This window comes from Oryx dammah, unplaced genomic scaffold, assembly GCF_014754425.2.
Source record: "Oryx dammah isolate SB20612 unplaced genomic scaffold, SCBI_Odam_1.1 HiC_scaffold_2, whole genome shotgun sequence".
NCBI lineage: Eukaryota > Metazoa > Chordata > Mammalia > Artiodactyla > Bovidae > Oryx > Oryx dammah.
The window spans coordinates 111,135,534-111,149,256 of NW_024070186.1; the positions used below are offsets into that span (position 1 = coordinate 111,135,534).

Here is a 13,723-nt window from a genome sequence, read left to right on the forward strand (position 1 = left end):
ATTCAAAATATGAAACAAATTAGATTTAATTGGTCTGCAGCATGGTATAGGCTTAAAAATCATCAGGAATGGAAAGTTTGTCAAGTTAACTGCATTCTATACAAATTAAAATTTCTTAATAATGTGTATTCTTTAAATAAGGAAGTAGTTGATTTGGGGCATGTGTTGCCAAATTTTCTGATCAGGGTACAGTGTATGTATTTCCAGACTGCTGCAGATCCACAAAGAACTTCATAGTGAGGAATAGAAATAGAGATCTTGTTTTCCAGTTGTTCTGTTTTTCCATGTCTGTGTTCCCAGCTGATTGCAAAGACTGCTGAAATACATGGATTTGGAAGTTTCTTATGAGCAGCGAGAGCCAGCCTATGCATCCAAGTCCCCACATCTGTTCTAATTTGTAACTGGCTGTGACAGCCTATGCTTTATGCAGAATGACTGTGATCATAACCAAAATGACTTTTCAATTGCTCATGTAACCATATGGCTTCTCTGCATGTTGTTTTTCTAGTATTTCAGGTCTTTTTTTAAAACAACTGAGGCATAGTTGAACTAACATGTATCAAGGAAGGAAATTAAAGACTAACTCTAACAGACTCTGTCACATTGAGAACAATTTAAGAAAAATGGGATTTAGCTTTTTTTTTTTTCCTAGAAGTGAGTTCAGAGACTTATTAAAAGGACATTTGGTGGACAAGATTAAGAGAGCTACATAATTTGCAGGGCCAAGTACAAAATAAAAACACAGGGTCCATGGTTCAAAAATCAGAAAAAAATATATCATTAAAGGTACTAAAATATAAAGTTTTTTTTCCCTTTCTTCCAGTTTCTCTCTCTATTTGTTATGATGTTATTTTATTTGCTACTTCAGGTCATTTAAGTCAAGAAAAATTAAGAGTTTAAATTATTAGCCTTTCTTTATATAATGCAAAACTAGTTTTAAAGGCAGATGTAAGAGTCTTTAGGCTTCCCAGGTGGTGTTAGTGGTAAGGAACCTGTCTGCCAATGCAAAAGTCATAAGAGACACGAGTTCAATCCCTGGGCCAGGAAGGTCCCCTGGAGGGGGGCATGGCAACCCACTCCAGGATTCTTGCCTGGAGAATCCCATGAACAGAGGAGCCTGGCGGGCTGCAGTCCATGGGGCTGCAAAGAGTCAGCCATGACTGAAGTGACCTGGCATGCACACATGTGAGAACCTTTAGCTCCTAAGCAGAATCACTGAAGCGACACAATATGGTATTACATTTTGTAATTCCTATATGCATGTGTGCTTATTCTTGCCACACTAGTGGAAATGCACAGAGCTCAACTTTTGATACATGAACATTTTGCTAATCCTCTCTGCCTTCCACTTACTGCTGAGTGAAGGAGAACTAAGAAGAGGAAGCAGAGGTTTCTCTAGCTTTTCCTTTCCCTCTGTCTTCTAACTTTCATTGTCAGTGGCTGGTTAATACAGGGAAGGAACATGAATAAGTAAGCACGTAATAGGATTCTTTGGTCATTTTTGTTTTTAAAATGCCGTTCCCTTCTTTCTGCATTTGAAGCAAGTTCTGGTTCAAATGGACAGTGTGACCTCACAAGGCTGTGAGTGTCCCTTCCACAGTCCCTTACTGAGTCATAGTTGTAACCTTATTTGGCCTTTGACTCTCAATGGACTCCCACATGTCATGGGGCCTTTGGAATGCTAATGGTCACCTAGAATGCTCTGTGTGGATAGAAAGAAGTGCAGACAGGCATTATTGTTTGTCTTCTCTGCTCACGCTCTATTATCCTCATTGGACGACTTATGAAAGATAAATTCAAAGATAAAAGTATTAAGAATTTCAAGATGGTGAAAGCAGGATTTTAAACCAAGCAAGGGACCCTTCTGAACTTGGTTCCCTATGTGACTGTACATGTTGCCCATGAGGCTGACCCAGCCCCAGTGACCTCATCTACAAACTGGGATGAGAGTGGTACTTGTTCAGGTAGCATTGCCATGAGGAGTAATTAAATTGTGAATATAACAGCACATAGAAAGTACTCAAAACTCAGTAGTTTCTTAGTACTCATATTGTGCACTATGGACCATAGCCTGCCAGGCTCCTCTGTTCATGGGATTCTCCAGGCAAGAATACTGGAGTAGGTTGCCATGCCCTCCTCCAGGGGATCTTCCTGACCCAGGGATCAAACCCACGTCTCTTATGTCTTCTGCATTGGCAGGTGGGTTCTTTTGGCCGTGGTGGTTCCCATTTGGCAGTGGGCCTGGGAAGACCACTTATATTGCTGTATGTCACAAATAAAAATCAGGAAATGGTTATTATATTCCTACTAGAAACCTTGACTTAGGTTGAACTTTCTTTATATAAGTTCCACTAAGCAAGATATGCTTTCAAACACATGAGACTCTGAAACCCTGCTTTATCTGTGAATGCTCGTTTATCTGTGTTGCAGTCTTTAGGCACCAATGTGATCAATGAGCAAAGCTCTGAGGTCAGTTCAAGAGGTTATCTGGTTAACCTATTTGCAGTGGTAATTACTGCAGCAGGTTATAGCAAATAGAACCATGTGAGACGTCCAGGAAAAAGACAAAGGCTTGAGTTATTGAATGTGATTGAATGCCAGGTTGTCTCTGGCTGAAAATGAGATCAGCCCCATAAAGCCTTGGGCAGAGAAGGTCTCTGTTCCAAACACATGGAGAAGGAGATATTTGAATGAAAACAAACAAAGATGTGAGCTCTGTCTGAGCAAGTAGGAGTGAACTGTGATTGACGATAGCATCCAGATGAAGTTCAGCGTAGAATGAGTTCCAGGATCCAAAGTTACTGAAGAACTATTGTAGATAATACCCATCAATCAATCAATTAATCCAATAGAGCTGCTTAATAAATGCTATATTTTTAATGCCTGAAGTGTATTTGGCTTATGCATACACTGTATAAACCAACCATTCATCTTGGAAACATTAATTTAAAAAATTATTTGATAAATTTTCAGCCCTTGATTGAGTTAGCACTTATTTATAGTCTAAATATCATTTTACTTCAAACCCAATTTTTTTACTGTCCACATTTTTCAGTGTTTAAAAAAAAATTGTTCAAATGTAGTTGGTTTACAATGTTGTATTTAATTTCTGTTATACAGCAAAGTTACTCAATTATACATATATATTCTTTTTCATATTCTTTTCCATATGGTTTATCATAGGATATTGAAGATAGTTCCCTGTACTATCTGGTAGGACCCTTTTGTTACTGTTCAATAAGTTTCAACAAATACACCTGTGTAACCTAAAATTATCAAGATACCAGCCCACAAATTTCCTGCAACAAAACCTAAATATTTTAAAGAGATTCTCTATTTTCCATCAGTATATTTATGTGGAAATTATACCAACTTAAATTGTGACTTTGTTTTAAAATTTTTCATGAAAATGATTAGATGTGAAAACAGGTTGAAAAATTATGCAAACAGGATTAAAAAATAGGTAGGATATTATGAAGAATATTCAGATATCCAGGAAATGAGCAGTTTCAAATCAGTCAACAGTTGAGACTTGTGTGTTCTGTGCAAGTATGATTTTCCTTCTCTGATTTTGAAGCACCATTCTGATCCTCTGTGATGAGTAGGATTACAGATGAGACATGATCTGATTTAAAAAAAAAAGATCTTTGCAGAGAAAAGGACTATCAAAAATGTGGCATGAAATCTGTGCCCCTAGCATGATTCTTTTAAGACTTCTCCCCCGTTCCTGTCCATGAAGTTTTGAAAATCTGGATTTAATTTTCACTTTAAAAACTTAATGGCCTGAACTATCGCAAGAAGTATGAACTTTCCGAATGCCCGAGCCCTCTCACCCGCCAGTTCTGTGGTTACAGTGACTAAGCTGGGGAGCACTGAGTCAGGAATGGGTGTGCTGTCTTGAAGGCTGCTTGTTCACAAAGAATCTTACTGATAAATAATGTTACCATTTCCAGATGCTGAGCCTAAATATCTGATCGTCGTTCGGCCCGCTCCTCCCCCCAGTCAAAAGAAGTCATGCTCAGGTATTTTTGTTGATTCATTATTATTGTTAACTTTAAACCATGCCTTTTCATCTCTTTTCTACCCATGGAGACCATGTGTCTTGGGGATGCCTCAAGAAGGTAGGTTAGAAGAGGTATGATGCCCAGCAGTCCCCTGAAAACAGATAACCCTGCTTGGGAGGTAGCATAGCCTGGTTGGGAGAGGCTCCTTGGGTCTTATCCGCCCCACTGCATACAAACAGCAGAGGGTTGAGGAAAATTATTGAACCTCTCTATGCCCCTGTTCTGCTGCATGGTAGGGTCTGGGTGAGGATGAGATGAGTTTACAGCTACATAGGACAGGCCTGGCCCACAGTAAGTGCTTATTTAGAGTTTAGCTCCTGTTGACTCCCTTTATGTTGCAATGTGTGAACTAAAGCATGCTCTTGTGTCTTTCAGATTTTTAGGGCAAAATGTGAGATCTAAACTTTGAAACTTGACATTTCAAAAGCATAACTCATTTACATGTGTGTTAAATGAGTTGGGACTTGGATTTTATTTATGCCTCCAAACCACTTGTATTTAGTCAGACACAGAAAACAAGACTTCTTTCATAAAACAGCAGTGTAACACCCATCTTCCCAGGGCTAGGGAGATGTAAAACAGGCAACTAGATACCATGTGTATAAAAAAAGTAGAAATATTTCTATATGACTAAGGAAGACGTTGTCCCAATTTCACTGCTAAAATTTCTTCTTGGATCAAATAAGCAAGCCCTTGCTGTTAGAAAGGACTAATAAAGCTGTGAATATGCTTTTAATATCTTATGTCACATCTTCCTAGTCTGTAGATAGAGTTGATCATGGTGCTTTTCTTTTTCATGTTCTAATGTGAACTGTTCTCAAAATAATTATTCCCTAATCATATTTGCCTTTTATGGTACACTGGATGCCACACAGAAAGAAAGATCTTTCTCAAAGGGATAAGAAGCGTTGGGAGAATGTACAGATATTGAGCAAATGGGCCCTTGGCAGCTATGTATTCTGTCTCCTCAGTGTATTACCCATGCTTGATCACCAAAAACTGGTTGCTGCAATCCTCTCCCCTCGAGGCTTCTGTTGGTTTCCTCTTATTTTTTTTTTTAAAGAGAAGCAATAAATGGTTAATTATTTTGAGAACTACAGATCCTTTTACTTGACCTCTTATAATATCCCAAAGCACAAGGGAGATTTCAATCAGTACGTAAAACTTACTAGTGATCATTGTCCAAGAAGCTTTCCATACACTTGCAAAGAAAAGTCCTCCAATATTTGAAGACTCTATTTCAAAATATTTAACAATAAAGTCAGGAAGCATGAGTATGGTTCTATGGGATTCTGGCTTCATAGTCACTGAACTTTTTCTTAGTATGGTTATAAAACAAATATGCAAAAATAAGTAAGAAAAGTCAAGAGAGTGATTATACCTTAATGGCAGTTTATAACTTCATTCCATCTGTGGGCTTCTGTGATACTGGCCTTAGATTATTTTTCACTGTGTGATGACCAACTCAGGAAATAATTTCATCCTGATCAGGCTATAATACCCCACCTTTCCTTTCAGGCAACGGATATAATTTTTGTTTTTGTAATCTGCATTGAAGAGTGATGTAATGAGTAATGGATTAGCTTCCATTCATTTTATATTTGTATCTGCCACATAATTTAAAAATGATTAAGTAATTAAAATTGAAGATCCAAACAGTGAACTTAGTCATATCAACATTAGATTCCTTGAGGAAAGAAAAATGTAGTTTTTCTAAATGGCATTACTTTCATACATTGTGAGCTAAACTAGTGATGTAATAAAAAGAAAACGAGAAAACTAGATTACAATTCAGGAGACTTGGATTTGAGTCTTAAGCGTGCTTTCATTGTGACCTTGGACAACCTTGAAATTACTCAAGACCTTCTTTTTCATCTATAAAATGAGACAATTATATTACATGAGTGAAAATCAACTCAGGGATAGAAAAAACAATTTATCAGAATCACATTATCTCAGATTCTAACCTGCCCTCTTTGGGGACCAGACCTGAACCCTTTGAATCATAGTCAGATAAGGTACTATTACAGGTAAACTGGAAAAATTTATAGAGAAGTATAATTGCATGTTTGCAACCAACTAAATAATAACCATCCTTGAAAATTATTTAAGATATCTTTAAAAAATTCATCTATGTCACAATGAAGTAACTTACCACCACTAGATTATGTATATTCTGGTCTCAGAGGGCTTTTCTGCCAGAATAACAATTAATACAACTCAAACCTAGCAGAAGTAATAGGCACTCCTCCTTTTCACTGTCCTCCCATTCATAAAGTTTCAAATATTTTTGAAAAAGCAAATAATCTTCCCCTCACATATACTTGAAAAGAATCTAGAGTTGTTTCTCAGAATCACACTTGGCATTGCCCAAATCTAATTAGTCTTGTTGGAATAACTACTTATTATATTATTCCTACTCTTCCAGCAATATTAAGAATGTGTGTACCTTTTCTGTTTCAATACTTACTGTAAAAAAAGAAAGAAAAAAGAGAGAGGTCATTGAAATGCTCTGACAAGAGATTTTACACTTCCAAATAGTTAAATATATATATATATATATATATATATGTGTGTGTGTGTGTGTATATGTATAGCCTTCAACCTAGATGGTAAGTTTTCTAAGTTGTTTCTAAGTGTGAAACGAATTCACAGTTTCAGGTTAAAAATAAGCATAACATTTTATCTTGTCTGTAAAAGAAAAGTAAGTGTATATATACCTATATGTGTATGTGTGTGTGTTTGTTTATTTCACTGGTAATAGCCAAGACTTCCATGTTCATCCTTGACCCACAAGAAAATAAAAACTAGGAATGGATATAGTTTATATGCATAGACACATATATATAAATCTCAAAAGGGTATTTCATTTGATTCTTGCTTAAATTCATGGGCAAAGCATTATTAATATTTGTGCACTGTATAAAAAGAAAAGGAACTTAATGCTTTCACATTCTTCATCATCTTGCTAAATTATCTTTGTATATTTCACCCAAATCATGAAAATATGCTAAATGTTACAAGAATTAACCTGTCTGTTCCCTTTGTAGGTAAAAAACGATCTCGCAAACCTCTCCAGCTGGTGGTTGGCACTCTGTCACCAAGCTCAGTCTTCCTGTCCTGGGGCTTCCTCATCAACCCCCACCATGATTGGACATTGCCAAGTCAGTGTCCCAATGACAGGTAATTCACCATTATGGGAAAATTTTATTTTTCATCTAAAAATTGACACGTGCTCTCAACAGTGTCTGCACATGCTTTAGAAGGATGTGTAAATATCAGGGGCATCAGTATCTGCAGATCAGCTAATTTGCCAGAGAGTCTGTTCTCGGTTTGGGGAGAATGAAGACACACTCATCAGAGCCCCTACCCTTCAGGAATTACCATCTACCTGAATGGAAAACACATGCATATACTTTTTTCTTTCCAAAGAAAAAAATAGAAGGCAAAATAAGCCAAATAGTAAGTGGGGTTATCAGTGATAAGTATAATAAAAATTCAGAGGATAAGGTTGAAAGCAATTGGGAGAGATTGTTAAAAGTTGCAACATTTGATCCTTGATTTGAAAGAGATGGGTCTTTGGTCTGCCAATTGATGAAGTGCTAAAAATACTAGTTCTCTCACTTTGGTCCCTAAACCAAGCAGCATCAGCACCAGCATCTTTTGGGAACTTATCAAAAATGGAAATTCTCAGATCTCCGGACTTACTGAATCAGAAACTTCAAGGGTGGGGCCAAGTAATTTGTGTTTTAACAAGCCCTCCAGTAGATTCTGGTCCCCACCTAAGTTTAGGGATCACCGGCTTAGAAAATTGGGGAGAGGGACACATGGAGAAATGTAGGTCAAGGAAAAGCACTTTTGGAAATGAAGCCACCATCTTCTTTGGTAGAACAAAATAAGAAAAACCTGTTTATTTTTAAATCACTGCCATTTATCCATCCAACACATAGAGTTGGCATTGTCTATAGTTGGGAACTGTACTAAATGCTGAACCATGATTCTAAATTGAGTATAAGGTGATATTTGCTTGTCATAAATATTCACTACAGTAGCTTCAAAATTCAAAACTTTGCATCTGACAATCAAAATTTTCAAGCTTCAAACAAAAGGAACATTTATTTTAAAAGGTATTTTATTTTAAATACTCAAAGTGACTTTAAGATTTTTAAAAATTGTTTCATCCCTTCTTTAAAATAAAAGACTTCATTATTAAAATATAATTTAAACCCAGTAAAATGCACAGATCTTACGTGTACAGTTTAGTCAGTTACAGAAAAAGTGGGTAACCATGTACTGTACAATCTATTAAAATTTTTTCTTTCATCACCCTAGAAAGTGCTAGAGAGTTGGTCTGCTCTAAAATTCCATGTAAACAAAATCATAAGTATGTTCTCTTTCTGTGTCTATCTTATTTATTTAGCATGTTTTTTGAGATTCATTCATGACATTGTAAGTAACAATAGTTCATTCCTTTTTTATTTCTGAGTATTATTCCATTATGTGAGTATATCGGAATTTTTTGATCCATTTTTCTTGCTGGTAGACACCTGAATTGTGTCTTGTTTTTGGTTATTTTGAAGATAAATTTTATAAACATTTTTGTATAAGATTCTTGTAGACATACCTTTTATCTTAGATAAATACCTCTGGAGAAGGAAATGGCAACCCACTCCAGTACTCTTGCCTGAAGAATCCCATGGACAGAGGAGCCTGGTAGGCTACAACCCATGGGGTCACAGAGTCGGACATGACTAAGAAACTAACACTACACTACTAACACGAGATAAATACCTAAAAGTAGAATTGCTATGTCACAGGGCAGATGTATATTTTGGGGGCCTAATTTTCCATTTAAATTCCCGTAGGCAGTGTATGAGAGTTCTGGTTGCTCTACAGCCTCACCAGCATTTCATGTCATCAACATTTTTCAATTTAGGTATCCTAGTGTAGTTATATCTCGTTACCATTTTAATATGTATTTTTCCCTTGTACTAAATATATTGAAAACTTTTTAATATACTTTTTGGCCAAATGTCTATTTTTTTGTATTGCTTTATTTCTTTTTATTTGTCTAAATTGGACAGAAAATAAACAGCTTTAAAATGTTTAAGTTCCCAAAACTACCCTTCATATGCCTCTGATTAGGAAATCTAAACAAAGAAAGAAATTTTCTTTCACATGCCCACAGTTCTGAAGGAAGAAGTTCTTTGAAAAAAGCATGTAGAAGATAATGCCAAAGCTAAAGTTTTTGAAAAATAATTTTGAACTGTTTCGAAGAATCTGAAATATTCCTTATTTCACCCACTGCTAAACCTGAAACTTAACTTTGTTTGGTAACAGACTTCTAAAAGAACTTGCTTGCTTGCGGTAACTTTGGTTTCTAATGTATTGGTGCAGGGTGCTAATGCTGAGAAAACAAACATCTGGAGGTCAGTTTCTTTTTCCTTTTTCTTTTTTTAGTCTCTTATTAAGAAGGAAAAAAAGGGGAGGATTGAGCAAGAAGAAAGGAAGAAGGGAAGAAATATTTGATACTCTGGTAACAAAACATAGCTGATTTTCATTGTTATTCAACTTGCTTGATAGATCCATGAGGTTCAATAAACTGCCAATTCCTAGAGCAGAATTTGATATGTTCTCAAGCCTCCCTGTCTTCAATTTCACTTGGTTCTCCTGACCCCTCCACAAAACAGCTTATCTGATGATTGATTCTAATTGACACATGTTGTCATGGTATGAGAGCAAAAATCGATAATAAATATGCAGAAGATAGAGGAACAGATACCCGATGGAGCTAGAATTTTTATCTAAAGAAGTAGTTGACTTGAAGGCCCCAAGCTATTCAGACCACGTGTGCTCCTCACCCTCTCATTTCCTCACCCATGAACCCTGGTTCTGGTCTTCTCATCAAATAGGTAGAGTCATGCCTATCAAACCACAATATTTCAAATAAATAATTCTTTCTAGAATCTAAAAGATTCAGTAATGACATGTCAAGATGCTTGCCAACTTTCAAACCTGTGTGGGAGGATCAAAGTATCCTTGACAGAAATAGGGAATTGTTAAGACATGACTAAGAATTAAGAGGAAAGAATTAAACGTAATGACAAAAAGAAGCATTTCGAGTAGTTGTGAATTTTGTTTACCCATGCCTCCTTTCTCCCTAGTTAGAACAGTTAATAAAGAGTTGACATTTTTAAGTCTTTGTAACTATTTGAGAAAAAAATAAATAATACTCCTTATTTAAAAGCTCTGGAATTACTACACATATTATAAACACCCAAATAAATCTACCAGAACAACTCAGTTAGTGCAATTAGAAGCAGACTTGGAGAAATCCACCCTCATATGATTATGTAGACTTTTTTTTTTTAGACTTTAGGCTAAGCCAGTAGGTTAAAATAAGCAATAATAGTTATAGGGAATGATTCCTTCTTGAAAATTAGATTAAGACAGGTGAAGTTTTCCTTCAAGAGTGTATTTTGACAAAGCCATTGGAACCTGAATTCCCTCAGCTTGCTATAGGAACATCAACTGGTGTCATTTTGATCCACTAACTCTAATATTTGGCACCATGTGTAAAGTCTCTGAGTTTTTAGAAACAATCATTTCACGTTGATTTGTGTCACTTCATTTATCCTATGCAAGGGCAAATAATTTATCGGAAAATTTTTTGTTATACTTTGATTTTTGACTTTACATTTTTTACTTTACTCACTCTAGTATAGTGAGTTCCAATGAGAAAATCCCTGTTTTTTGTTTTATTTGTTTTAGGCTTAGAAATATTAATTCAATGTCACTTTATTCTTGGTGGTATGTTTCCACTCCTATTCCCACTGGGTCCGTTTGGGTCTCCCATATTTTTAGAGCCTTTCTGAGTTCACATTCATTGGAGAGTAGATATGCTTAATTTACATGTTTTATTCTTAATGGGCTTTGAAAGGAAGAATGCACACATTTGTCCTTAATATATCTGAGGTCAAAAGAAAGCTTTCCAATTGGCCCAGATGAGAAGTTAAAACCACAATTTATTTCATCACTAATAGCATATTTTTTCCTTCCCATGTTTCCAGCTTGTTAAAGTGTTTAAGATTGCCTTAGTTCTCACTCCTTTGCCAATTTGTTAAAGCTTTATGATTTGTTTAGAAATCATTTTCACATTTTCTAATACTTTCACGTTGTACTTACTTGCTCTTAATGTAGAATGAGTGTCCTCCTTGTTGGCTGGTTCAGAGCTGACTCTTGCCTCTTTTTTCTTTATCCCAAGTTGTTAAGTGAATATTTTTGAGGTCTAAGAATTCTCACTTGATTGAGCTCAGTGCCTCATTACCCACTCATCTTGCCATGTAAATTTTAAGCTCAGTGAAGACTGGGACCATAGGTATCATAACCATCATTGTTCCCCCAGTACCCAAGCCAGCATTGGGTACATATTAGGCCTTCAGTAAATATATACTGAATGAATAAATAGTGAAATGTCAGCATTTTCACTTTTATGCCTTACTATTACTTCAAACTTAGGACAAAATTGAATTTGTACTTTTCTCGTGAAATATCAATTCCCTTGTCTTTTTATTTTCTGAAGTATCATAATTCTTTTACTCTCCCTAATATGAAACTCCATAAATTTTAAAATTCTTCATTTCCTATAGGTATTGAGACTCTGGGTTATGCTGGTTTTGCATTTGAGAAATCCTCAGATTAGTATCTTTATCTCCTACTTTTCCATTTCTATTTCCATGTCAACATCTTCAGTGTAGGCACCTTACCCTGAATCCTGGGAATAGCATCTTGGCTACTGACTCTGACTCTTTTTATGTCCCAGTCCATCCTGGTTTCTGTAATACTGAAGAAAATGTAGGCAGTCTGCGATTGGCTCACTGTTTCTTCATCCCAGATTTAGCTTTACATCTCTTCTGTTCTCACCAAGGAGCATGTTTCTGCCTTCAGACAGTGCTCATCATTCTGTTCCTTCCATATTCTTTGCTCTGCATTTCCCTCTTCCTTGATATTTGTGCCCTGCCTCTTGCTTACAGGGCTTCCCTGGTGGCTCAGACGGTAAAGCGTCTGCCTGCGATGTGGGAGACCCGAGTTTGATTCCTGGGCCAGGAAGATCCCCTGGAGAAGGAAATCGCAATCCACTCCAGCACTCTTGCCTGGAAAATCCCATGGATGGAGGAGCCTGATAGGCTACAGTCCATGGGGATACAAAGAGTCGTACAGGACTGAGCGACTTCACTTTCACTTTCATTTTCTTGCTTACAAATATGCTCAAGATTTCCCTACCCCCAAACAACATATTTTCTGTTGACCCTGTTATAGCTTCCAGGCTACTTTTCAGTTTCTCTTCTCAATTCCAAAATTTCTCAGATTAATGTGCTCTCATATTCTTGATTTCTTGACCACATTCACAGTCTTTATTCCTTTTCACTGGCTCCCACCCCCTTTCCGTTCCACTGAAACTTCTCTAGGTGATCATCAGTGATCAGTTAATTGCTAGATCCCATAGTTTTTTTTTTTTTCAGTTCTTATTCTTTTAAATATCTCTGTGGAATTTTTGGCCATCCTCCCATTCTTGAACTCTTTCTTCCTTTGAAATTTTATTTAGATTTTACTCTTACTCCCTTTCTCTTCTCTTTTGCTTGTTATCCTGGCTCTCAAATATGGAATAGAGATCTATCCTTGGATATCTCACCTATATATCCTCCTTATCTCAGCTGTAAGGCATGTCTTTAATTATCATGTCTATATAGAACAGTGATACTCAAACTTTGATATACTTGCAAATCATGTGGTTCAGTTCAGTTTAGTCGCTCAGTTGTGTCCAACTCTGCGACCCCATGGACAGCAGCATGCCAGGTTTCCCTGTCCCTTCCCTGTCACCAACTCCCAGAGCCTGCTCAAACTCATGTCCATTAAGTCAGTGATGCCATCCAACCATCTCATCCTCTGTTGTCCCCTTCTCCTCCACCTTCAATCTTTCCCAGCATCAGGGTCTTTTCCAATAAGTTGGTTCTTCACATCAGGTGGCCAAAGTATTGGAGTTTCAGCTTTAGCATCAGTCCTTCCAATGCATATTCAGGATTGATTTCCTTTAGGATTGACTGGTTGCATCTCCTTGCAATCCAAGGGACTCTCAAGCCTTCTCCAACACCATAGTTCAAAAACATCAATTCTTCAGCACTCAGCTTTCTTTATAGTCCAACTTTCACATCCATACACGACTACTGGAAAAACCACTGCTTTGACTAATGACCTTTGTCAGCAAAGTTATATCTCTTGCTTTTTAATACACTGTCTAGGTTGGTCATAACTTTTCTTCCAAGGAGCAAGCATCTTTTAATTTCATGGCTGCAGTCACTATCTGCAGTGATTTTGGAGCCCCCCAAAATAAATTCTGTCACTGTTTCCATTGTTTCCCCACCTATTTGCCATGAAGTGATGGGACCACATGCCATGATCTTAGTCTTTTGAATATTGAGTTTTAAGCCAACTTTTTCACTGTCCTCTTTCACTTTCATCAAGAGGCTCTTTAGTTCTTCGCTAAGAGTGGTTTCATCTGCATATCTGAGGTTATTGATATTTCTCCTGGCTATCTTGATTCTAGCTTGTGCTTCATCCAGCCCAACATTTCACATGATGTACTCTACATATAAGTTAAA

General features: G+C 36.7%; 1 protein-coding gene across 23 annotated transcripts in view; it reads left to right on the forward strand.

The window, feature by feature from the left end:
- Nucleotides 1–13,723, forward strand: part of LOC120852210 (ABI family member 3 binding protein) — a 284,742-nt gene that overhangs the window by 105,139 nt on the left and 165,880 nt on the right. For all 23 annotated transcript variants that reach the window (XM_040225716.1, XM_040225731.1, XM_040225702.1 and 20 more), the window contains exons 3-4: nucleotides 3,954–4,022; nucleotides 7,115–7,247. In XM_040225716.1, coding sequence (XP_040081650.1) covers nucleotides 3,954–4,022; nucleotides 7,115–7,247 — 202 coding nt within the window. The remainder of the gene's footprint in view (nucleotides 1–3,953; nucleotides 4,023–7,114; nucleotides 7,248–13,723) is intronic.